Source organism: Falco biarmicus, chromosome 5 (genome assembly GCF_023638135.1).
Source record: "Falco biarmicus isolate bFalBia1 chromosome 5, bFalBia1.pri, whole genome shotgun sequence".
Taxonomy (NCBI): Eukaryota; Metazoa; Chordata; class Aves; order Falconiformes; family Falconidae; genus Falco; species Falco biarmicus.
Window position 1 is genome coordinate 78,712,810 of NC_079292.1, and position 25,974 is coordinate 78,738,783.

General features: G+C 40.3%; 1 protein-coding gene across 4 annotated transcripts in view; it reads left to right on the top strand.

Moving 5' to 3' along the window:
* The window catches only part of FBLN1 (fibulin 1), an 81,781-nt gene that overhangs the window by 33,012 nt on the left and 22,795 nt on the right, over positions 1–25,974 (top strand). For 3 of the 4 annotated variants that reach the window (XM_056340461.1, XM_056340464.1, XM_056340463.1), the window contains exons 6-15: positions 264–365; positions 1,681–1,818; positions 4,096–4,233; positions 6,372–6,515; positions 7,319–7,447; positions 7,953–8,078; positions 8,653–8,772; positions 9,602–9,733; positions 10,468–10,591; positions 23,958–24,100. In XM_056340461.1, coding sequence (XP_056196436.1) covers positions 264–365; positions 1,681–1,818; positions 4,096–4,233; positions 6,372–6,515; positions 7,319–7,447; positions 7,953–8,078; positions 8,653–8,772; positions 9,602–9,733; positions 10,468–10,591; positions 23,958–24,100 — 1,296 coding nt within the window. Of the gene's footprint in view, positions 1–263; positions 366–1,680; positions 1,819–4,095; positions 4,234–6,371; positions 6,516–7,318; positions 7,448–7,952; positions 8,079–8,652; positions 8,773–9,601; positions 9,734–10,467; positions 10,592–18,509; positions 18,954–23,957; positions 24,101–25,974 lie in introns of those variants that run through there. The other variant, XM_056340462.1, reaches the window with a different exon arrangement.

Sequence of the window (25,974 nt, forward strand, 5' to 3'; positions counted from 1 at the left end):
ATTTTCCCTTCAACTTCTAACAATGATGGGCTATGAACAACTCCTTGATTTACTTCCTTGTTGTATTCATTTTTAGAACTAAAAGAATCCAGTGATTACAAACACTAATTTCAGTGTTTAGCCCTTTCCTTCTTTTGTGTATGTGTGTGTTTAGTTATCTGCTTTTTAAAATAAAACAGCAAGTGTCCTGTAAATTAACGGTTTGTTTCAGTGCTGGTGAAGAACCTCTTAATTATGTAAGACTTCTTAAAATATCCAATTAGGTGGTGGTCCCTGTTCTCAACAGTGCAGAGACACAGGATCCAGTTACGTCTGCTCGTGCTTTGTTGGGTATCAGCTTCAGCCAGATGGTGTCAACTGTGAAGGTAAAAGAAATAAAACCATTGCCTCAATTATCAATATCCCTGTTTTAAAAGAGCAAGAATAAATAAAAAAAGATGCAGACAGGAGAGATCAGAGTATGCTTATGCCAGCTGGAGAAAGAGGTGAGATCATAAGAAGTTGGTTTTAATGGAGTGTTGGAGTGAGAGTTGTGGGAAGGTGGAGTTAGGAAGGAATCAGTAGAAGAGATGGAGGATTTACAGTGAAGAAGAGGCAGAAGATCTTGAATTATTGTTGTGAATAAAACCAAATTAAAATACTGGTTCCCTTTTATTAGTAGGTAGTAATGGATAAGGCAGATGAAAGAGAGTAGGATTCCTCAGCTTGTTAAGGACACAATTGATAGAAAGGATGAAAGTTTTGGATATCATGAGTAGCATGGGAATAGTCAAAGGAGAAGAATTGTTAAGTTTCTCCCAGAAGAAGAGCTAAAGGGACATCAAATGAAATGGGCTGGGATAGAGCTCATCACACTTGACTTCAGACATGTGCAATGTAGTCTTTCGCTCCTAGATAGTTAGCCTAGCTGTTGTTGCTATCAGAGCAATAAACATTTCCAGGGCACAGTTTGTCTTGCCTGTTCCATGTAGCTGTTCCAGGATGAAAAGCTTTACTCATCAGGAGTGCCTTTTTCTGTCCTTGACTGAAAAGGGAGTCTAGGTAAGTAGCTCAGATTGAAGCTCTCAAACTTCAGAATGTAAAACAGATACTGATGATTGGTCAGATTAACGCTAACCTAGTGTGAAATACAGAAAGGAAGAACTTTTACATTTGGTACACATGGATGCTAAATTTTCTTATGCACTGAAAGAGAAAATGAAAAAAAATCACAGAAGAAATGTGTACCAGTAGCTCTAAAGTAGAAACTTGCAACTTGTGGCCTGGGCAGTCCCTAAGCCATATGTTGGTGGGAGGCAGAGCAAGGGAAGGATTTGTTAAAGTTTGCCTTATTCGTATAGTCACTACAATCATCTGCTACTGGACTTAGTCAGATGATGTTAGCCCTTTGCTCTCACTCAGGACAACTCCCTCCTCTTTCTTAAGTACAGTAAATCAGCAGTCGTAAGTCCTGTTACCAACAGGGCCAAAATACCTTTACTGGTTCACACTCTGACCACAAGATAAGTAGCTGTGTTGAGAGTGTGAGGCCAAATCCACACCAGTCTTTGTATCCTGATGCTCAAAGTAACAACTGGTTGGAGGTGTGCCTGCGGCCTTTGACTTCATATCTTCCCAGAGATTTCATATTTCTTATATATTTTCCCTTTTTTTTTTTTTTAATAATTTTGCATATTCTAGATATTAATGAGTGTATCACGGGGACACACAGCTGTGGGATTGGACAAACCTGTGTCAATACATTAGGATCCTTCCGCTGTCAGCGGGACACGAGCTGTGGAACTGGTTACGAACTAACGGATGACAGTCGTTGCAAAGGTACGTCCTGTGCAGAGAAGCTGCAATCTTCCATACTCAAGTGAAAAAATAAGTATGTCATCACGTCATGCTCTTCTACTTTTGGTAAATACACTTGTAGTTATGCAGGGACACACAGACAGTGCTCATTCTTCCAGGACAGTAGTTTTCCACCTGTCACCTTGTAGATACCTGATCAGGCTCTCTGTGGGCTATTACAAAGGATAGAAGAGATATTACAAAGGTACTACAAAGAGATACTACAAAGGATAGAAGAGATAACTACATCTATTTGACAGTGGCTTGTTGTATTGCACAGTTGTGTTGCACAGTAGGAGCTGGCCTGGGGGCTGAAACAGTTGATTTTGAAGGCCCAGCCTCACACTATACACATTTTTTTAGCGTTTACTTCTGGCTAGCTCTAGTCTGGTCCTGCGAATTGGTGGCTTGTTAGTGAGTGAAGCGCCTGAGTCCTGCCCCTGGAGCGTATCTAATGGTTTGGTTTCACCTGAAAGAATCAATTTTGCACACTTCAGAGGGTGAAACAAAGTGTGGCAAATGGAGTGACCAGGTGATTAAATTTGAAAACTCTAAAGTAGATGCATCTTTAAAAAAATGTAAGTCTTTATCCTCAGGAGGTTTAAATTTGTTACAAAGGGATTAATTTCTTAATCACAACAGCCTTAAGGATTTAAAAATGGAAAAAGGTTAAAAGCACCGTTCTTGACTAGCTGTATTTGAAAACAAGGGTAATAGGTTTTTTTACTAAAGAAAAGACTGATTTCAAGTTGCATCTAGCTCAAAGTGTGCTGTTGTGTGCATCCAGAACTTCACCTGACATGCTACCTTTGCAGAGATATGAATTAGCAGCAAACTCCACTTGATGTGGAATTGGTTTCCATTATGAGAAAGTCTGTTCCCCCAGAGCTTAGAATTGTTTATAAACAGATTAATTTCATTCCACCAGGTAAATTAACTCAGCCAAAATTCTAGGTAAGGTTTAATTGTAGGAACTTATCAATGATGAATAATAGGTTGAATAAAAAAAGCTGATGAACAAATTCCAATGCAAAACCTGCATAACATACAGCGTTTTCCAAAGTATCGTGGTCTAACTTTGATCCCTTTGAAGTAAAATTTCTGCTGATTTGAATGACATCAGATTTAGGCCAACAGATAGCTTACAAGCAAGTATAAACAATCTTTCTCTGGTGGAAAAAAAGGGGTACATAGAGTTAATTATGCGTGCCATCAATGCTAGAAATTTCTTATCTGGATAAGATATTTTAATAATGTTAATTATTAATGTTATGTTAATAGTGATTAAAACAGAAAATGAATAATCTTCATTATGACTTTTAAATGCCAATTAAAATGACAGAGTTTTGCAAGATGTAGAACCCTGCTGAACCCAATTCAGTATTAACCCATCCTAAACTTAAAAACGCTCTCCACAATCATTATTTATGTCTCACAAAGCTCTAGGGATAAGCAGTTGCATCTACTGTTCTGCCAACTGCATAAATGGGAAAGCTGAGGCATCCTGTTGCTAGAACGTTTCTGTATTTTAATAGGTTTAGGAGATCTCATCCCGTTGCAAGGTGGCAGACATTTAATTTCAGTTGCTTTTATGTGGACAGGGTTACATTTGTGAACCAAGCCTCATTAGCCTTTGTCTGCTTTATCTGAACCATCATTTATTTACAAGTATTTATTGTCTGTTCCGAACCAGAACGGAATATTAAAGTGAGGAGAAATCATGTTTATGTGCATTTTAAAGCACAATAATGCAAGGATATTGCAAGCCTTAACATGGATAAGAATCAAGGCCAATTAATTCACTTATGAAAGAAATGAACAATGTCTGCATTGGATCTAAGGTTAAAATTAAAATTGCACATGGACATACAATTAAATCTCACTGACTTCAAAGCTGAGCCTGTGTATAAGTGCACTGCTGAATCGAGACTGAGCACGGCTGAACATGATGCTTCAGGTGATCTATAATCGGTTTGAATCATTTAGTTGTGAGAGCTAAACTTGTAAAGCATAATAAACACATATACCCCCCTACATATAATGTTAATAATGAAACAACAAAACCCCCTTAACTTATTATACCTGGTTTTACTGAGATACTGTTTGAGGTGGTTGGTCAGATTGGTGCTGGGTCACTGCATTGAATTGCATGAAGGTATGCTGAGGATTATTTGTCTCATTTTTTATGTGTTTGTTTTACGTGTGAAGGTAAAGCTTCTGTCAAACTCCTGCTAACAATTTTTTTTTGTGGTGTACTAGATATTGACGAATGTGAGACTGGTACTCATAACTGCCCCCCCGATTTTATCTGTCAGAATACTCCAGGATCTTTCCGTTGCCGACCCAAGCTACAGTGCATGAATGGGTTTATACAAGATGCACTAGGCAACTGTATTGGTAAGACGTGTTCTTATCTCAGTGAATATTTAAGTGTTGCCTATGAGATAAGTTGTAGTTTCACTGGGTGAGTTCTGAGCTTCTCAAGTCATTCTTCATGCATTTATGCATTGCTCTGCTATGTGCTTTTTCTGCTCCTTTAAAGGCCGGCTTGGTTCCACAGGTAAGATTTACAGACGAAAACCATTTACCTAAAGACTTAAAAACTATTTTAAATTAGATTTGGTTACCTAAGGTACTTAGCTACATTTGAACATTTTCCTTAAGTCTTTGGGTATTTTAGCTGAAACAAAATCTGTAAAAAAAATTGTGATGTGTTTTATCTCCCTCTATCCAAAATGTTTTAGCTAAAGCTTAGTATAGAAAGCTGTAATTTATGACATCCTCTGTAACACACTTTGTTGATATTAGTGTGTGTGGTTTTACAGGTATGTAGGTCTTTCCAGACCTGTCCTCCATTAGTTATAGCCTATCAAGAATCTTACTTTGTATGACAACACACTGCGGAGAGGAGTTTTATTTTAAGGACAAATTACAATCTATTGGACTAATGCTTTGTTTCCAAATCTCCTACAAAACAGAATTATAACCTTCATATAAATATGTTAGAATTACTGGTTTCCAGCAGACTCTAAATGGTCTAATGTGACCTACAAATCTATCAGTTATTCCCTTGAGTAGTATTTTCAAGTCTCAACTTAACTTTGAATTCCCCCATCGGCATAGCGTGTCTTGGACTCGTGGAACTGGCTGAGCAGCAGCAGCTGCCAGGTCTAGCTCATTGTCAAACCGCCATTCTCCTGACCATATTGTACCCTGTAGTGCCGAAATCTGACACTGGAAGCCCTGAGACTGAAAACAAAATTGCAGCCTTTAAAATGAAGGGGGGGGCCATGCGCAGCAAACCCTTTGAAGACTTGTATCTGCCATAGCTAGCGCCAGGTCTACAGCACTTACTAGTTAGCTTGCCTTCACTGACATCAGGAAAGCCATATCAGTTTGCAGCAGGGATAGTTATATCCCCTAAAATGCATCTGCTCAAAATATTTACCAAAACAATTTCACAGGTTGATTTTACACACTGAACCAAATGCTGCCCTGTGTGCTGTTGAAGGAAAAAGTGTGTAACTTTCCTGTCTTTGCATTGTCTTTGTAACTTGAAAATTGTACACTCTGTGAGCTGGGATAGGCCTGGCTGAAAAGTTTCATGTTATACTACATCCCCTGCCCCATCTCCAGGCAGCCAACACTTTGCAAGCTGGATGCTGTACTTAACACCCTACCGTACCAACTGGAAAGCGGTACCTCTTCAACACTTAACAGTACCACTATGTAAAATGATGGTGAAATAGTTGGGAAAATTCGAGGCAGAGAAGTATTTGGGTGAAGCTGGACTTTGCTGATGTTCCTTACCTTCTTGGCTAGATACACCATACCAGATCACACTAATTACAGCTTAGTCTCGTTAAATTTTCTGAGCTTCCAGGCAAAGGTTGTCTTTGTCACAAAGTGGTATGATGTCCGGTTTGTAAAAAAACAGACATCCATTTGATGGATGGTAGAGGGCTGCATAGTCTTGTGAATACATAAATAAGCTATTCACATTCTTATGTATTTACATGGACAACTTACCATAAGACAAGGTAAGGTACTCGTGGTGAATACCCGTGAACAGTGGTTTATCTCTCTGCAAAAATGGAGTCAGCTACTACTTATGTGAGCGTGTACTACCAAATAGCTCATTCACTGTGAGCCGCAACCCACAGAGCCCAGCATAACTGGTTGAGCTGGTGAAAAGAATTGTTGATCATCTTCTTGTGTGTTTGGGGGAGACTTTCAAAGGCTTTTAAACAGATACAAGTTCTGTGCCCAATTTCCACTGCTTTTCAGTTGGATCTGAGCCTCTCAAACTGGACATCTGGACAATAGGCAGAAATTTCTCCTGATCTTCACCCTGGAAGCGTTATGTTGGTGAAGCTAAATGGCATGAATAGTTGTATTCTCCCATGGGCAGAACTTTTTAAACTCTGAAGGGTTACATCAGGATGTAAACCTCTGAAGGATTACATCAGGAAAGCATCTTGCCTTAAACATCTTCAGACAGCAGATAGTTACACTGACTTGTTGTGCTCTTGTAGATATCAATGAATGCCTCAGCACCAACACGCCATGCCCAGCTGGACAGATATGTATCAACACTGATGGTTCATATACCTGCCAGCGAATCTCACCCAGCTGTGGTCGAGGTTATCATCTCAATGAAGATGGAACAAGATGTGTAGGTAAGTAGCAGTTTGGAAGAAAAAAACAGTATGAAGAAAATAAATCACATCTATCATTTGTTTACTAGTTTCTTGCGCTTTGCCCAAGTTTTTCTCATTGTCACAGTGAATTCTTGATTCTGTTCTTTCCCTCATGGCAGTCCCAACAAGTGAAGAATGACAAGGATCCACTCTCTGACCTTCATATAACTAATGAAACCCTGTATTCTGAGGAGAAATGATAATCATCCTCCAAAACATGACATTGTGACTATATTGGTGTATTGGAACAATGCTGTATAGTCTCAAATCTCCTCAGTACAGAGGTATAACACAAGGCCCATGCCCTTAGAAGCCATTCTAGTAATGTTGAAAGGCATATATGCCTTTGGCTGGCTTTTAAATAAAGTGGCTTTTGCAAAGAGAGGTATGTTTTGCATGTGTCTTCAATTCTTGTAAATGGCTTATCAAAGCACTACTGACCGTGGCTCTCTGGCATCTTACATCAGCTGAAGATCTGATCCATGAATATTGAGTGTGCATAATAAAACAGTTTTGCACCTGATTTCCTCCAAAGGTTGTCTGATTTCCTGATTTCTTTTCGTTCCTAAGTCCATCAACATTAACAGGACACCTGAGCAATAACCTGCTTCGGTAAGAGTAGTTTGGATTTGTGACTGATCGTCTTGTGGGAGCTGAGAGCTAGATCAAAATCTTGCTGTTATAAAACACTTTATAACTACTAGGGGACACAAACATGTTGCTCTTTTCTCAACTTGCATGCTCAGAAGTGTACTTTTCGATCACTTCTCTCCTTCTTCTAGATGTGGATGAGTGCTCATCCTCTAATCAGCCTTGTGGAGAAGGACATGTTTGCATAAATGCTCCAGGCAATTACCGTTGTGAGTGCAAATCTGGCTATTCTTTTGATGTCATCAGTAGAACTTGTATCGGTAAGTTGCACCTATCGATTTAAAATACATGCAGCCATCGCATTTTTTAAAAAAGATCCTGCATAAAGAATGTTACTGCTTTCTGCCTAACCTCTTTCATCTGAATGTAAAATTGACTACTGTATTATTTGTATATATCTAATATCATATTAAAGAACTGCTGATACTTCAAAGGAAACTGTATTAGTATTGTCAACATTTTATCTGTTACCCTTTTAAAAGTTAAGATGTTGAGAGTGTGCAATTGTTTTCTGTGATATTTTTATATGCACCTACAGCAAAACATTCCTTTGGAAGATCAAAGCATCTTTCTTCTTTATAGATCTAATTCGATTATGCACTGGGTTGCTTCTAAATGAGTCTTTTGAGCAAGTCCTTCCCTCTCTAGTATGAAATTTCGATCTGGAAAATAAAAATCAAACTTTTAGGACCACATTCTTGTTCAGACTACTACTGCAGTAAAGCTAGCCAATACATAGACCTCTCTATATATTTATCATTGCAGATATCAATGAATGCAGACGCTATCCAGGCCGCCTTTGTGCTCACAAGTGTGAAAATACTCCTGGTTCCTATTACTGCACTTGTACTATGGGATTCAAACTTTCGACTGACGGCAGGTCATGTGAAGGTATGACTGTCATGTGCCTTGGCTATATAGAGAGATACAGCTCATTGCTGTTAAGCCATTTCTGTTTGATTTTAGCCTGTAAGACTGCACTGGAATGGCATGAGAAATCAGCCCAGTTGGTGTCTTTGATTACATGAATGCTGTTATGATTAATCAAAGCCAGTGCAGCCCACAGTTCAAATATGTTGCCCTTGGTCTGGATCATGCAGAGCTGTATGGGTCTGCGTTTACTGCATTTTGAAGGGTCATTCAGCTAGACCAGATTCAAGACCTTCAATACCAGCCTTGCTGATACCCAGATATAAAAACGCAAGTGTGGTCCTAAAGATTCCCTTCAAGTCACACACCTTGAGGGACAGTGGGAAATGATAGCACAGCGCAGATTAATGTATACTGCCAGACCTTGCTGAGAGCAATGCACCCAAAGCCCTGTATTTCCAGCTTACTCAGTGACATCCATACCATCCTCTTTCAATTAAAAAAATGGTCTTCCAAACTTCTGTATTAGTCCTGTAGTAGGAGTGATGAATAAAGCAAGAAATTTGGTATTCAGGTATATAATTTTGCATTTCAGATTTAAATGAATGTGAGAGCAGCCCCTGTAGTCAAGAGTGTGCTAACGTGTATGGTTCCTATCAGTGTTACTGCCGCCGTGGCTTTCAACTTAGTGACATAGATGGGATTTCATGTGAAGGTAAGTGTTGTTACACAGATGGATGAGTGAGCGTTTCTTATTCTCACCATAACATACGTGAACAATTCCATATACCTGTAATTGTTTCATTTTAACATTTGATTCTCTTTGGTATTTTCCTGTGGAACTATGAAACAATATTTAATGAAGGTGTCACACCCTTGTCCTCGTCTAGAAATATCTCTGCTTGTGCTGATTACACTGAATTGTAGCTTGGCATACTTTTGCAACTTGCCAGAAATGTGGTTTTTTTCTGAGGAACTAAGAATTTCTAGTTCACTTCAACAAGTGAAGATACAAATGCATTTACATGTTACATATGTAATATATAATATTACTTAGGCAGTATTTTATATATCCTCTTTTTTTGGCTGGTTCTGAACTAATGTGAGAGTAGGTTCTCCTCAAATACAAGGATGTGGGTGTGACCTCGTGGGCAAGATTCTGAGTTTGGACTTAGGTCTCTAGGACTTACTAGACAGAAAGACCTTGGGCAGAACACCTCATCTCAATTTCCTTTTTGTAAGAAGGAAGATAAAACGATTTCCCTCCCTCCTTTTTGTAAAGTACTACGGTACATGTCACTGTAAATTGCTTAGCCATCACTTTGTCTCTCGGGCCCTTATATTTCTTCTAATTGTCTTCACACTTCCCCTTATTCCTGACTGCCTATATTGACTAGAACCACACATATCTGATGATCCTTTTCCTTGCCCAGCAATTAGAATCATGAAATCGTGTTTGAAGCTTGCAGTGGGAACACTGTATGTATGCACCTGGATGAATGTCTTGGACACGTAGTAAGTTAGTGGTGGTTTTCTTCTTGCAGATATTGACGAATGTGCTTTACCTACTGGAGGGCATATCTGTTCCTTTCGATGTATCAATATTCCTGGGAGCTTTCAGTGTACTTGCCCCTCCACTGGTTACAGGTTGGCACCCAATGCACGAAATTGCCAAGGTGAGTTCAATAACTGCAGGGAGACCCAACTGGATTGTGGACTTCTAAAAAGTTCTAGAAAGTGTTTGTGTTTAAAAAAATGCCTTTCCGGCAACATTATAGGTAAAGCCGTGAAGAGCTTGAAATCTGAAGAAACCAGTATTTTATAATAAATATTCAGAAAATTTCTCTTATAAACTGTAGAATGTAGTAGCGAATACTTCTTTGTAAGTCTGAAGATGAAGATTCCCACTGTGAAATGGTATGATGAGTTAGTTTAGCTATTAAAAGGAAATACCATGCTGTAAATGTTACAGCAAATATTTAGATGTTGTCCACTTAGTGGCACTGCTGCTCTTCCTTTTCCTGTTCTTGCCTGTTGTTTGGGTTAGTTTTCTTCTTTTTTGTTCTCCTGCCCTTCCCTTCCAGTCCTGTAATAATGTTTAGTTGCACCCCATGTTCTGTAGTACCTCTATGATGCTTTAATCCAGGGGTCCTCAAACTACGGCCCGTGGGCTGGATACGGCCCCCCAGGGTCCTCAATCCACCCCCCCGGTATTTACAGAACCCCCCCCGCCCCCCCTCCCCGCCGGGGGTTGGGGAGGAAACCAAGCAGCCGCAGATGACTGCCTGCCACTTCATCTGCACGCTGGCCCCCTGGTTAAAAAGTTTGAGGACCCCTGCTTTAATCATTTGGCACCTGCAAGTAGAGGAAAGGCTTATGTTTAATACACCCACCTTTTTCCATTTGGCAGATATTGATGAATGTGTTGCAGAAAGCCATAACTGCTCTTTCAATGAGACCTGCTTTAACATCCAGGGGGGCTTTCGCTGTCTGTCTTTGGAATGCCCAGAAAACTACCGCAAGTCAGGAGATACGTAAGTAATTTCTTTTTCAAGGTTGAACAGTTTTTTGGTGAGTGATCTCCTTTATGTCGTGCCACTGCTGACTGAATACATAATGGATTCTGGCAAATCTGTATGTTGTTGGTAGGCCTTCCCTATGGTTTGCACACACAGGTCTGTTCCCTTTCTCATGCTCCTCTTGCAGTCTGAGAAAAAGGTATTCACTTAAAAAAATGCCACATGCCAGTGGTTCGTGTTGTAATGATCTCTAGAGCTATAAGCAGACGTTCTCCCTGTCTGCCTTGCAGGCAGCCTGTTAGGAAGGCTACATTCAGCTTCAAAATTCTCACTTTTACTTCCTTTCACGCATCGTCTTTCATTACTATTACATTCCACTGAGAGAGTTCTTGTTAGCTCCCCTCTCTGACTTCTTCCCAGTGCTGTTACAAAGTATTGCAAGAATGTCTTATTTTTAGCACTGTTTCACCTCTGTTAAAAAAAGCTGGGAATATCCTAGAAATGGTGGCGTGTTAGCTGCTGCTGCTCATATTTCTGTCTCTTAACCTAGCTCAGAGAAAGTGTGTGCAGTCTGGTATTGAAAATATGAGACAGCTTTGGGAGGAGGGGCAGCTGGCAGCTCATTTAGAGCCATCAAGTCGTGCTAGCAAAGTGGTGAAGCTGTTGCAAGATTTCAGTTGCATAGCTAGAGTTTATGGGTGGTGTGGGTGACTGCTTTTCATCCCACCCTGTGGCTTTATGACCACCTGTACTCCAGTGATTCTTCCAAAGGCTGCTCCATGGTCTTCCCCATGTGCCCCATACCCAGGTAAGTGTATGCTCCACCAGCTAGGGAGGAAAGCTGATAAATGACATTTGTCATCAGCCTGCTATTGCTTTTCACAGTCAGTGCTCATATGCTTACTGTCTTTTAGATAAAATTGAGTACTCTGTGCCTCCTTGGTAGAATGAAGCTACTGCTGATCTTCATCAGAGGGACTTCCTGGAGATTAGTTTCTATTTAAACCATAATCTGTGAAATGCCATAAAAGTGGCACAGCAGATGTATTTGATCAGAATGCAGTAGAGGGAGTTCATGGTACAAACCCAGATCTTTATAAAATATGCTTGTATTCCGACAGTTGTCAATAGTAAATAAATTTTAAATTGTGTTCATCACATCAAGAAACAAGCAGTGCCTCGTGATGCAGATACTCTCTTTATTTGTAATATTGTGGGTTCATTCATATCCTAATTAAAAAAAAAGTCATTTGCAATGGGCAACTAAGCAGAAACAGCAGATTTCTATTTTTATGGACATCTCTGAGCTGCAAAGTTCAGTTTATGAAATACACATTTTACATACACATTCCATTTCATCCTCTTTCTTATCTATATTTTCATGCATGTTTTGAAGTTAATGGCTATTTGAGATGTAAGGCGTGTTTTTGGGAAGTAGTAGAATGTCTGAATCGAGTTTTTTGTGTCTGTGTTGTTGGGGCCCTGTAATGGCTTACTCTGCCTAACTCAGAGTCATAGGGAGAGATTCTTCTGATGTGCTAGGGCTATAATTATGCTATGAGTCAGACACAAATCCTGTACCTGCTCAGTGAAGTTCTAATTATTTTAATTCCTTGAGTTATTATCTTGTTGCATTTATTAGGTTTTTCCCTCTCAACAGCTACAGACACAGTTAATAAATTTATTGTCAAAAATGTGTTTGCATAAACCAAAGAGAATATGAGTTCATTATCTTTGTTGCAAAAAGTCCAAGTTAGTTCAGTGGGGAGACAGTTACTCTCGTTTGTACCCAGTATACAAGTATTACACCAGCATGCCAGAATCAGGGTGTATGTACTGGATTACCTTGTGCCCATTGGAGAGCAGTTTCATTAGACAGCTCTTTTAGCACCCATTTTACATCCAAACTAATTTACATATTATTGAATCATTTATTTTTGGCATATCTAACCCAACATAGCTGATAGCTAGCATATCTTCGTTAGATTTTGCATGATAATGACATTAAATCACTTTTTCACCCAACCTTGTGCCAGGACTCTACAATCAAAATAGTTGGCTTCTCATAACATCGTATCTATCACGATACCATTTTCCTCTCCTTTTTATTCAAAATGCATTCCACTTTCACCTACTTGGCACATCATAAGAAAGACAACACATTTTCCACTGCCATCAAGTTGGCACCTCATGGGATTTTTTAGCCTATTCTCCAGTATTTTCTTTGGAACAGCTATAATTTAATAGGCCTCAGTCCTGCAAATCTGAGTTTGTTCATTCTTATTATTCCTTAAAATCCATATGTAAGGCAGCAGCCCTCAGTGATCCAGAACCTTCCTTACCCATTACTTTTAAAGCAGAGATTTTTGCATGGTGGCTGTTGCAGTGGCGATTGTCATCAGGTGAAGCAATCGCAGGATCATTCCATGCTACAGACTGAAAGCTTGGGATGCTGTATACTCTGAGCTTCAGGATGAAACAGGTGGTGTAACCTTCCCCAAAGACCAGCAAAGTTCCTGGAACTTACCTTAATGATAAAAATTTTATTGAAGGTCTTACCTCTTTTGCTTAAATTCTGCTTTTTTTCCCCCCTTCATCAGCCTATAGGCTTGGTATTTTTCCAAGGATAGTTAAGATCTACTGCTATTCACAATAGGACTTAACTTGCTGTACTGCCTTGCCAAACGCTTCTTGTTTTCAAATTGCATAACAATTAAATTCTTTTTATGTGACACTGAAGTCTAACATTTGTAATATTTAAGCCAAGAAAAATAGTAGAAAAGATAAAGAAGCAGTTATGGCGGCATGTCAGAAAGGTGTGCTGCATTGAGCCAGATAGGCAAATATCGTTATATTCTAGACGTCTGCGTATTATTAAGGTTGCCTGTCACTTCTCATTATTAGGACCTCTTCTTAACTGCTTAGAATTTTGCCAAAATGTAACAAACACCTGAAAATCTATGTGCCAGGTGTCTGACTCAGGCTTAAGTTTTGGCAAATTTCATCCAAAGCAGTTCACTCATTTCCAAGAATAATGGTAATGAAGAACCCATTGTTTTCTGTGTTTAAGACATTTTGGTGATTTTTTTTTTTTCTTTATTTTTGCTGTCATGTTTTGGAGCAGAAATCTGAGATTTGTTAGGAGATTACTTTTGCACTTCTTGTCATCCTTACCAAAACCCTCTGAAACTACAAACTATAAAATTGCATTTAGCCTTTTTTCATAAACCTTAGGAAATTAGGACCCTGATGGGTAATCTTAATTATCCCTGTTTGCCAAAACAGTCAGGACTACCTGGACTAGTTTCTGAGAGTTGTTTGTTTAAGTACTTCAGGTCCTTGAACAGTAAGGATTTCATAGCCTCAGTGGCAATCTGTCTTTGTGTTTTACTATCTTCCTCAGTGCAATTTTACTTCTTCATATTAGTGGAAAGGTCTTTCTTTTTTGGCAACAAACAATTCTCTTCTGATTTAGCAGACCTGAGCTTCTTACAGCTCTTCAAAGCGGTCTAAAATGCAGGTACCAACTCCACAGACTGTCTTGAGTCTGCTCCCACATATAGCCACATCTCCCCCATAATGCCAGCTCCCATCTGTCTTGGGCCAGGTGCCGCCAGCCCTGACAACCCCAGAGCCTGTTTCTTCTGTGCTTTCAAAGACCACCCAGACTCCACAGATAAGAAAGCTGTTCCTAGCATGGGTGAGAGAAGAGCCGACTTGGTAAGAAGGAAGGGCGTACGTAGGGATAAGGAGGCTGGGTGTAGGGAGGGAAGGGTCTGAAGGTATGGCCAGGTGCAGAGAATGAATCTGTGAGATGCTTGAAGGGTGGAAGGTAAAATTGGGTAAAAAAATTTAGAGACAAGGGGGAAGCCAGCCAGCCACAGGAGTCAAGAGCTTATGGTTAAGGGCGATTGATGCCAGGTTTGGATGAAGACCGTCGGAGCAAGGAATAATTTGGGATGGCTGCATAAAGATACTGAAGATAGTGGTGTGTGCCTTGTGACTAGGGCTGTGAAGTAGAAACTGAGAGAACCACGTGTCAGCCAGGAGAGGATGGAGTAAGAGTAGGCTTGGCACTGACTGAGTAGACAGTCCTGATGCCAGACGTGTGAGTGAACAGGAAGGGCAGTAGGCAAGGAAAGAGGATGGGAAGGAGGAGCCAGGTTGGGAGAGACAGATGGAGACGAGGATAGGACATAAAGGCTCGGTGCTGAGGGCAAAATGAAGATTGGTCTGTGTCTTCTGTAGCTTGAAAACTCCTTGACACTTTCCAGCTCCAGACGGGAGGAATACGCAGGGTGTTTGTCCACCCTGTCTGCTGTACTGCTGTATACTGTATTCTGGCCTGAGCCTGAAGCAGGACTCCAGATTTTCTGCTGGTTAAGAAGTATCTGTGAAAACCAACCATCAGTTGGTTTCATTCCCTTGAAGTTCTGGTCTCTTTAAGACCAAAATAATCTTCCTTCCCTACACAGCTGCTGTATTACCATACATGTGGAGATCCACGATGTGGTGATACAGCCTGGCTGATGGCTCATCTGGACCTCAAGGTGTGGTGCAGCCGACTGAAGAGAAGTACACACCAACGATAGCCTGAGCGAGTGCCCATGGAGGGGTGTATGTTCTAAGAGGCCCAGAAGATTGCTACAGTCCTGGAAATCTACAGGGTTGAATTTCAGAGATGTGTGGTGTATAGTTTGGTAATAAGACCTGGTTATTTTTTCAGCGTGTTGAGATGGTTTCCCTGTATGAAGTAAATTACAAAGCCATAAATCCTGCTAATAAAACATTCTTTTCCCTTCAGTACATGAGGAGTTGTTGTGTACCACTCAACTCCTTTGAGCACAATGGAGTGAACACCAGGCTCAGAAATCAACAGGAGGAAAGGCAGAAAATATTTTCTCCTCATTTCTCCATTAGGAAAGGTTGTATTCATCATCTAAAAACGGAATCACTCTAGTTTTGATAGTTTTCCTTTATGAGTAACTGGTGTTTGGTACGTGAAATTCAAAGTAGAGTAATTTGAAACTAGTATTTCAGCTGCTTAAATAAACATAAGAGAACAGAGTAGTAAGTGAGCTAAAATAATCAGAAGCAAATTCAGGAACAAGTGTTCAGCAGCAGTGTATGTCTATCTTTCTAGCCCATGCGCCTAATCGCAGAGGTTTGCGAAGATGCATATACAACTGCCTCACTGCAAAGCGGAGCACGTTTTATCAGCCTCCAGGTTGGGTTTCTCTGGTAGCATCTCGCTGCCTGCTCAGCGCTCCCTTCTGCCGCCGGGTCCCTCGTGCTCTCTCCCACAGCGATGTGGCATGGTGGCCCGGCCGCGGGAGCTGTGTGGCTAGCTCGTCCGTCCTGAGGTGCCACGGAGCTGGAGCAGCAGCTGGGCTCTTGAGCTGCCTGCTCACTACCAGTAGGTTAGTGTATTTCCCCGCTGTATGATTTTCTTCTGCCCACTGAAGGGAAGCGTTTAAATAAGGTCTAGAGAGTACATTGGGATTTAAATGCTCATTGCTTATTGCCTTTGTGGTGCATGACCCCAGAATGAACTCTGGTTCTTGAAAGCAATAATATTTGCTATCTCTCCTTTGTGGTTATTTGATGGAACAATTAGTGCACATTAACAAAACCTATAGTGAAGTGTGCAGTGTGTAGTGTGCCCCACCAAAGAATAAGATAAAAGATGATGAATTTTGAATAATTCTAGCTCCTAGCTGCAGGCACATCTGTCTCCACAAATAACTTTCTGAATCAGCAGAATGTCCTTTTTCAAATCTTAGGAAGCTGGGAGCATTGGTATTTTGTTCCCCTAGAAATTTCTGGCTATTATTATAAAAGGTATTTGGCTTTTGTAAAAGAATAAATTGGGGCATTTTTATGAGCATGTAAGTGCTCATGAGCATGTACAAGCTTCCAAAGAGATTTACATGAAGCAGGCATTTCCAACTAAGAAATTAACTGTCTTGACTTGCTTCATGATTTCAGCAAAACCAAGTAGCCTCGTGATTTCAACAAAACCAAGTAATTCTCTTTAGTGGAGTTATTGATGACATTTCAGACAAGAATGCAGAACTCACTACACCTGAACATATTCCAAGAGTATCCACACCTAATTATCCGGCCATCCTGTGAAGACTTGTGCGTGCTCTTTACACACATGAATAAAACTCAGAATGCATTTAAGTCTTCAAAGAATTGCTTTGTACTTTCGTTTGCAAGTGGTATTAAAAGAAAACATAGAACACATTAATTGAAGAACTGAAGGTGCTTTTAACTACTCTTTTTCAAAATGTTTATTTTGCATATAATGAGAAGTTCCTGGAATTCAGGCCACTGTACATGGGCAACGAAGTGGGGCTTGCTTATGAGCCACAGTTCTGTTGATAGTCCTGATAGGAGCTCAGTTTTACACGTCAAAATAAAATAAATTAAATGGCCACTCACATTTCCTTGAGGTAGTAAGAAGCAAACCACGCTTTCATGTTGGAACATTTCTTAGTAAAGAAGTAAATAGTTCAGGTTCCAAAACCTCAGCCTGGGGACTGAATATTGCTTTCGGGTGGAGAGACTCTTGTATGTAATTTAATTGATTCGTAGTTGCGCGTGAGGCAGGTTTGGAGGTAAATGCACAACCTGATCATCCCCAAATTTTTCAAAGTCAGCATCCATCTGAGATTGTCATGTCTACCTCTACTTCCAAGCACTTGTCTTGGGAGGATGTTCAGATATACCAACTTGAATGTGGTGATTTGGGTATAGCTTTAATCTGGAATTCATATAAACTTTCCTTGTATGCAATGCTTTAAATGCTTCTCAAACCCACCAGGTATCACGACTTGGCAGATCTTCATTAATGTGCTGGTAAACTACAACATTCTTTAATAGCTGTGACTTTAATGCCCATACCTGTCTGTGTTGTATTTTGCTGGACAGACTTCACTGTTCTCAGTAACAGAAAGGGAGATTACTCCCTCCATGGAGATCATGATTTGTAGTGCTGGCGTTCATTATTCACTTTCACCTTGTATGGGTGATCTCTTCCTAGTTCTGTGGATTTTTCACTGTAATACAGTGCCTGGTGATAAGGGTAGGAAACAGCAGAGGGCAACATTCTGACTCACCAGCATCATTCCTGTGACTTGAGGCTGGGTAAGAGTGGACTGAATGTGTAGGGCACATGCTGGAGACATCAGGCCGTTGAATCTTGTTTTCAGTGCTTGCTTAGATGGGTGTTAGACTGCCTTAGGCTGGTTCTCCCGGTAGCACAGAGAAATACTCTGCCACATCAGGAGGAAGGAGGTTTGTCTTCAAAGCAAATAAACCTTAACAGGCAGGCAGTGTTGGAAATAATTTTTGCATTGCTCTGTATGCTGCCGGAGGATGAACATACATAGCGCAGTATCTAGAGTGCCTCTTCTCTGCCAGAAAGACCAACTCCATGTACATTTGTGGTTTTCAGAATACTTTGCTCAGTCTTAAAATCCAGCCAGACATCCACACAGTCAACTCACTATCCACTTAGGATCTCTTTCTTTAGTCAACATATGTCCTATCAACAAAGAATAAAACTGGGGGTGGGGGGTGGGGCTGTGGGGGGAAGCCTGTGTTCTCCCTAGGGAGAGCTTAGCTGATCTAAATGCAAATAAACTCTCACACACGCTGAGATGCCAGATTCAATGCACCTGTGCATGCAAGGAAAGGGCAATGCTTCTGAAAATAGCAATGCTTCTCCAAAAGCACCAGCTACAGACAAATTCATCCTTATTCAATAAATGTCCCTTTGCAATATGACTGAGGTGCCAGGCTGAAGAACGGATACAGTATGCAAGCCAACGTATCTTTTTCCACCCCCACTGCCCTTGCTCTCCTATCACGCTTGCTAAATGTACGCTAATCTTCCTCTTGTCTTGTGTTCTCACTTTTCTTGCAGTCGGTGTGAGCGCTTGCCTTGTAATGAAAATAAGGAATGCCAGAGCCTGCCTCTGAGAATAACCTACTATCACCTCTCTTTTCCTACCAACATTCAAGTACCCACCGACATTTTCCGCATGGGCCCTTCCAATGCTGTCCCTGGGGATAAAATTCTGCTGTCCATCATCAGCGGGAACCAGGAGGGTTTTTTCACCACAAAAAAAGTGAACAACCACAGTGGCATTGTGGTCATGCAGCGGCAAATCACAGAGCCCAGAGACCTTCTTCTGACAATTCAAATGCAACTTTCCCACCATGGAACTGTCAACACATTTATTGCCAAACTTTTTATCTTTGTTTCTGCACAGCTTTGATCCCTAACTTACAGGCATAATTGGCTACTTTTTCTCTACTAAGAGTAGCTTCCCCCCCCCAATTTTAATAAAGTTTTAGTTCATCTGTTGCATGCTGCACTTGCATTTTATTTGCCATCATCATTACAGTTCTCAATTTTCCCTTGTAACTGACTGTCTCAGTTTGGGGAGATTCTTAGGTGTACTGTGCATCATTATAAAAAGCAGGAACTGGTGTTCAAGAGCTTATTACCTGAATATACCAAGGACTGGAAAACCATTCATTTACTTCACACAGTAGTGTTGTTGATCTCATTTGATGATATATAGCTGCATATGTTTAGCTCTAAATTTTCAAAATAAAATAGGTACATAATTTAAGCTGTCTCAACTGAGACACCTTTAGAGAGTTTCATCACTTATGGGGCAAATACTGTGCATTTTCTGAAAATCTATTGAACAGGGGTAACTTGGGCCCTTAGGACATCAGAGGTGCCCCAGCACACAAGTCACTTCAAAAGCATGGAGCCAGATTCTCAAGCTGTGCTAGTTATTGCTCTGTTGTAGCTACTGTGCTTGTGCTGATTTCCACCAGTTACAGATCCCAGTTCTAACTTTCAAGCATGGTGCAGAAGAGAATCTCCTCTAAAGAACATTTATTTTAGAGATTTTTCATCTTCCTTTCTGTGGAATTTCCACTGAATTAAAAAACTAATGATAGGAAAACAGCAATGCACTTCCTAACAGCCTTCAGCTACTAGCAGAGAGCCCCTTTCTATTTCACGGGCTATATCCCGAGATGTGTCTACAGGAACATTTGAAAATACATTTAATTGGTCTTGTAACATTTTTATCTCTGCAACTTCCATATCAAAGCTGATAAACTTGTAACTGTAAAGACTTTACCCATCACCACCTTCAAAAAAACTCCAGCCAAACCCTGGCAGCCGTAAAAGGTCAGCCAGAATTCCAATATCCAAATCTTTCTTACTTTACTTTTATGACTTTCTTCCTTTACTTCTATGCAATTAAAAACAGCATAGACAAAATAACTGGAATTTCTTTGGAATTCTTTTGTTTTGTGAGCTGGAAAAGAATTTATTTTACTCTCCAGTCCTTGTATTGATAAATATTAAAAGCTCAGTCACAAAGGTATGATGTAAAAATTACTGTTCTTTTACACCATCCTGGGCTCAGATACCTCTGCTGCCTGGTACATAGGCAGAATGGGCAGTCTGTAGATGAATGAGGAATAATCCATGTGAATGCATATATGAAAAAAAAAAAATGCTTCACTACGTAAATACAGACAGCACAGGCAAGGTACAAGTTTAGGAACTGGGAACCTTCTAAACCAAGATCACAAGCCTTAATCACCTGAACACAAGGAATGACTGTTAGCTGTGAGCTGCGGGCGCAGGCTCATCATCAGACAAGGACTAGATTGGGGCATGATCGCAGCACTTTGCCAGAGTATTACATGTTCCCTAAGGGAAAGTTTATCCCAGCTGGCTGACAGGAGTTCAAGTCTCACGAGGAATGCCAATGTTTAATAAGTCTGTTGACACATACTTATAAAGCTGCCAGAAATTGCCAGTGGGGATAGAGACCCAGCTTTAAATATTGAAGGCACAAGCCCATGCTACTTGAGCTAATGGGTTTTCTTACTGCCACAGAAGACGCTTGTATATAAATGCCCTCTGGCTACCAGTTCATTATAAGGCCATAATTACGTAGGATAAAGATTCAAAAATAAACTTCAGTATTGCAAGCATTAATATACATTTGTTTGGCAGGAAAAGGAGGGAGTGTGAGAATTTGGCCCTCGGTATTGTAAAATGCTACCATATTAATTGCATTCAGCAAGTCATTTAAGAACATGGAGCTCAAATTCTCCTGTATTATCTAGATACTTTAATACTGCAGTGTAGCGGGTACTTTCAAGAACGTGTATGTAATTATGTAGCAACACTTATGTGTGTTGTTCTTTCCAAATGAAAATGAAAACATGGCTTCTGGTCCAAAAAAATTACTGATTGAATCCAACAGAGAAATTGAAAAGGAATGACACCAGGACCCAAGAAGAAAGGACCTATTACATTCAGGGAAGGATTATCTGCAAAATAATGCAACTGAGCTGTTTCTTAACATCTTTCTCTTTTAAATGAAAAAGGCCTGGAGGGGGTACCAGCTCCAAAGCTGCAATTTTTGTTAGAGGGGGAAAACTTGAAGGAAAAACCTAAAGAAAGAAAGTTCTCAGCACTTAGGAAGAAACTTTTGTCAGGTACAGTCCCCACTACAGGAGGACATGAGCAAAAAGGAAAACATCAACTCATCAGAAGATCAAATGCAAAGATGACGTTTAAAGATAAAATTAAAAAGTATTTTGAGACCAGAGCACATAATTAATAGCAAATATCAGGATCTGAAATATATGCTAGTTGTCAAAGAAATTACGCCAGAAGATGTCAAAAGATGTGCCATTGAAGCAATGAGAGAACAAAGTGTTACCAACCTCACTTTGGATATGCTGAAGCAATTAGCGATATCAAAAGAAAGAAGATCAGAATTAATTTAGGCAGGGGAAAATGAAAACGCAAACTCAAGTTTAGTAGTGTGGATACAGCATGCAAAAAGAAAAAAAGTGGGATTTGTAAGAGAAGAGAGAAATGGTGCAAAGAAATTTTGCTGACAAACATTTTTCTGTCACATGTATGTCACAAGTGGGATGGATCTAGAAACTGGTTTTAGTTAGGAACTAACACAAACCACTTGTGGTCATTGTGATCCTCTGTTTCTGTATGCAGGGTACCTAATTCATGTCAGAATGCTTTACTCCAGTGAATCGGAAGTGAGAATTATGAATGTAAGTCTTACTTAGGACTTAATCTTAAAACAAATTCATGACTTTATTGGATGAGAATTTCAGAAATGTTTGTATTTGTCAAATTCTGTTCCAGCTGAAGTCACAAGTGAAGCTCACTTCCCTGGAAGGAGGAATTGCAGACCAATACTGAATCCTTTAGACACTCCCACCACAATGTTTTGCCTACAAATTCCTTTATCTAAATACAGCTATGAAAATTTAGGATGCTGTATGTATTGCAACAGTACTTCATTAGTAGTAATGTCCTAAAATGAGTTACGCAAGCTACTGTTCATTGGTGTCCCTGAATCCTTTAGATGATGCTGTAGTTATTATTTATGTTATATAATGCAAAGAGAAAAGCTTTCAAAGAGTTTTTTCAGCATTTGTAAACACGTTATTGGAAGTAAAACCAGTCTGACTTGGCTGTTGTGACCCCAGCTCAGCAGGACCCTGAGGAAGGATGCAGTGTTTGTGTAGCTCTGTAGATCTAAATCTCTACTGAACTATACAGAGTAAGGATGAAAAAAAGGGAGAGAGGGAAACAAATATGAATGATGTACGTTTTGCCTCAGTTCTGTTTGTTATGTATTTTGAAATAGGATATTTTACGCTGGAGCTAGACTCGGTGATTTAGCTGATCCGTATTTCACAGGTGAGGGGGTCAGCTAGCTGGAAGTCCTTGCTTAATTTGGCACCTGAGGTTTAAAGTAAGAAGATGGAACCTGTTATTGTAGATCAGACTGTTATGTCCATATATCCAGAATCCATTTGTTCTAAAATGAACAGCATGAGACATTTCAGCAGAAAGCTCTGTTCCCTGTGAGATGTCTAGGAAATGACAAAATTTTGTACCCAGATAACGGTGAGAAGTAAAAGGTCTCTTCTGGTTTGTATCTCCCAGCCAGTCTCAAAACAACTCCAGAGTAAGAATAACAAGCCAGACTCAGCTGGTGCAAATGAACCCAGCTTCATTGCCTTCCCATGGCCTATGCCAGTTCACATCTGTTGAAGCATGATTTCCTTAATGTTGATTCATGTTTTATCTTTATTTTAGCTTCATACAATATCAGCATGTTTGGCTTTGTTTTCTTTGATGAGCAAATGTGGGTAGCATGTAATAAGAAGTTACTGATGTATTTATTATTAATAGAGCCATGAAGTCCCTTTGAACATCTGAAGAAAGATGGCTTTTAGGTGTGGACTTGGGTAACACATTTTGAAAAGAGCAAGAACCATTTGTTTCTAGAGGTATCTGACAAACTAAAGCTTCCATTTTTGTTTCCCTTTTACTCAGTGAATTTTTCTTCCTTTTAATCTTTTAATTCCCCCCCTCTGACACTGCAGTCTTTTCTTTTTTCGACTTAGAAATATGAAGAAATGGGCAGGTCAAAGTTGAGATCATTTGTGGGGCTTAGTCACATTGTAAGTCCCAGCATAGCCCTTTCATCTCTCATGAACACAGACTGGGTATTGTGTGAAGTTCTTGAACTGTAAGTGACTTTAAATTCACTCTAGTGGACAAGGGTGAGAAGAAGTCATTTAACTTTTAATAGACTTTCAAGGACGAACGAGCAGCTGGTTGAGATGGAATATGAAATGACCCTTACCATTTACCCAAACTCAGAATTCAATCTTTGAGGTTTTTAATAACGTGGTTAACTTTTTTCCTCCCCCAGCTTCCATTCCTTTCCATTTTCTCAGTTTAGATAGAAAGGGGGTGTGTGAAAAAAAAAAAAAAAAGGCTTAAGAGAGGCTTTTCTGGCTCCTACTGAAAATCGTGAAAGAAAGTTGGCCCTTCAGATATTTCCTGCCAGATTTCCAGAATGGAAAGAATTGTTTCTACTTTATAATGCCACGATATCACATGGAGTAGAGAAAGGCTTGTGAAGTGCAGCTCCACTGAAATGGTGAGACCACACCAGTGCACTGCAGCTGAGGATCTGGGCCTGGTGGTTTGGTCCTGTTTGTACTTGGAAAGAGACTTTACATGCCAGCTTACGCACTACAGTTCTCCCTGTTTGTACATGCCTGGCTTGAAGAACTGGGTCTGAAGGGGTTTTGACTGCAACGCTTAGCCAAGCCAAATTTTTCAGTGGTCCAGCAGTTTCTGATGATCTGCTTTGTCTAAGTGTTTGAGGTGAAGAATGAACACTTACATCAATTACAGTTTCTGGCTCCCCAGCTTGCAAAACACAAAATAATTCATTTTCAGGATATATATGCGTCTTTCTCTTGTTTCTCTTAGTGTCAGACTTGAAAAGACAGACACTATCCGTTGCATTAAGTCTTGTCGACCAAATGATGTCAGCTGTGTGTTGGATCCGGTCCACACAATTTCCCATACTGTCATTTCGCTGCCCACGTTCAGAGAATTTACAAGACCTGAAGGTAAGTGGTTTGTTCCTTGTTCCATTTAATAGACTACAACATATAAAACCTCCACCGGAAATCCTTGCCTAAAGCCAGACTAGCTACCGGTGCAGTAAAATGTTTGTACGGTTCCAAATTATAGTGTACTATTCATTTAATTAAAACCTTCGATATCCAGGAGTTTTAATTTTATGGGGCAAAGAGAGTAATTCTGAGCTCTAACTCATACAGCTGCCCAGTCTAAGGAAACAGTGAGTCTGAATTCCCATTCACCGCATTTATTCACATAACAGCTGTGTGTTCCATGACTTTTTTCTTCCCTTTTTTGCAGATTTTGCCATAGCAAGTAGGTCCTGATTATATTTCTCTCATCTGTTTATGGTCTGTTGTTCACTATTGACAAGTGGCTTCTTCCAAGAATATAGCCTTTATCTGCAAGCAAACGTTAGTCACAAAATACATTGTATTAAATATACTACCTAGTGCTATGATTTGCTGATTTTTGTCCTATGGAAAAAATGTGTTGTTTTTTAAAATATAGGCTAAAGGAAGGAAAATTCCAAGGACTGGACAGAAAGTTTTTGAGCTACAATTTTGAAAAAGCATCCAAGTGAGTGGCTGTCCAGTCATGCAAAGTGAGTTCCCAGCCCCAGATGCTGCACTCTCATGGGTGCTCATGTATTTCTTTAGCTCCTTCAGCCTCTGCAGTACTTGGGAGTTTTTAAATCCTGCAGTTTCACAGCACTCACTTTGCTTTGTTCACGTATAAACTTACAGATCAAAAGCCAAGTTTTGCTCCTTGGCATTTGTATTCATTTTCTGGCAGCTTCGCTGGGGATTGCATGCACATGCATAGGTGGGATGACTGCCTTCAGCCCTGCTTCTGTGCAGGGTGAGCCACTCAGCAGCTCACTGTGTGGCACAGGCACAGAGACAGAGAAGGGAACAGAGTAAAGGAAGATAATTTTGGAGGGATTTTTAAAGATCTTAAATCCCTATTTCTGATGCACCCAGAGTCTCATCCTTGTGATCTCTGGAAAGTGTCCTAAATAAAAGCCAGAGCCGATTCTTCACTTCTGTACCACGCAGAAGAAGTAGGGCAAGAGACATCCCAATTGTTGTTCATATAGGAACAATTTAACCACCAGTAACTTAGCTGCGTAAAGCTGCTCTGGATTGCGTCAGGCTTTGGCTGGCCCTACTTCACAGGGAGTGGAGGAATGCCCCATAGCCACTTCAACTCCCATACACACCCCTTCAGCTTTACCAGGTGTACTGGCAGCAGAGCTAAGGATTTGGCCCAGGATGCTTCCCAAACCGTTCCCTCATTAGTCCATCCCCATGATTTAATAAAAAGAGATGAGACCTAGTGATCTGAGAGTACTACCGAGGCCCAAAAGATGTTCCTAAACTGTAATTCAGTGCATGGCCTTGGGTGAATTCTTACAGCCCCATGGTTTAGTTTCATCATCTGTGGAGCAAGGATAATAATTAGAATACTATAATACTTACCTTCCTCACAAGGGGCTTGAAAAATAGTCTAACTTTAAAAAAAAAACCAACTAAAACCTTCCTCCAATACTCAAAAGAACCCTGTAATTTGTAATAGCAATACTTTGTGAAGCTGCCTAAGGAAGTCAAGAGTTCAGGCGTTTATCTGTTTGGTCCCCCTCCACTACCCACCCCGTGGATCCTCAGTGTTGTCCTCTTTGAGTACACGCTGGAAGTCTGACTGGTTTCTAAGAGTGGTCTTTCTGGACTCTAAAAGTAATAATGTTTTGGCTTCAGGGCTTCTTGGGTGGTGCAGAAGAAAATAAATCTGTCCGAATCCTCCATTCCCCTAGATTTTCTTTCTTTCCATTTCAGAGGACAAACTGGGAGTGGTGTGGGAG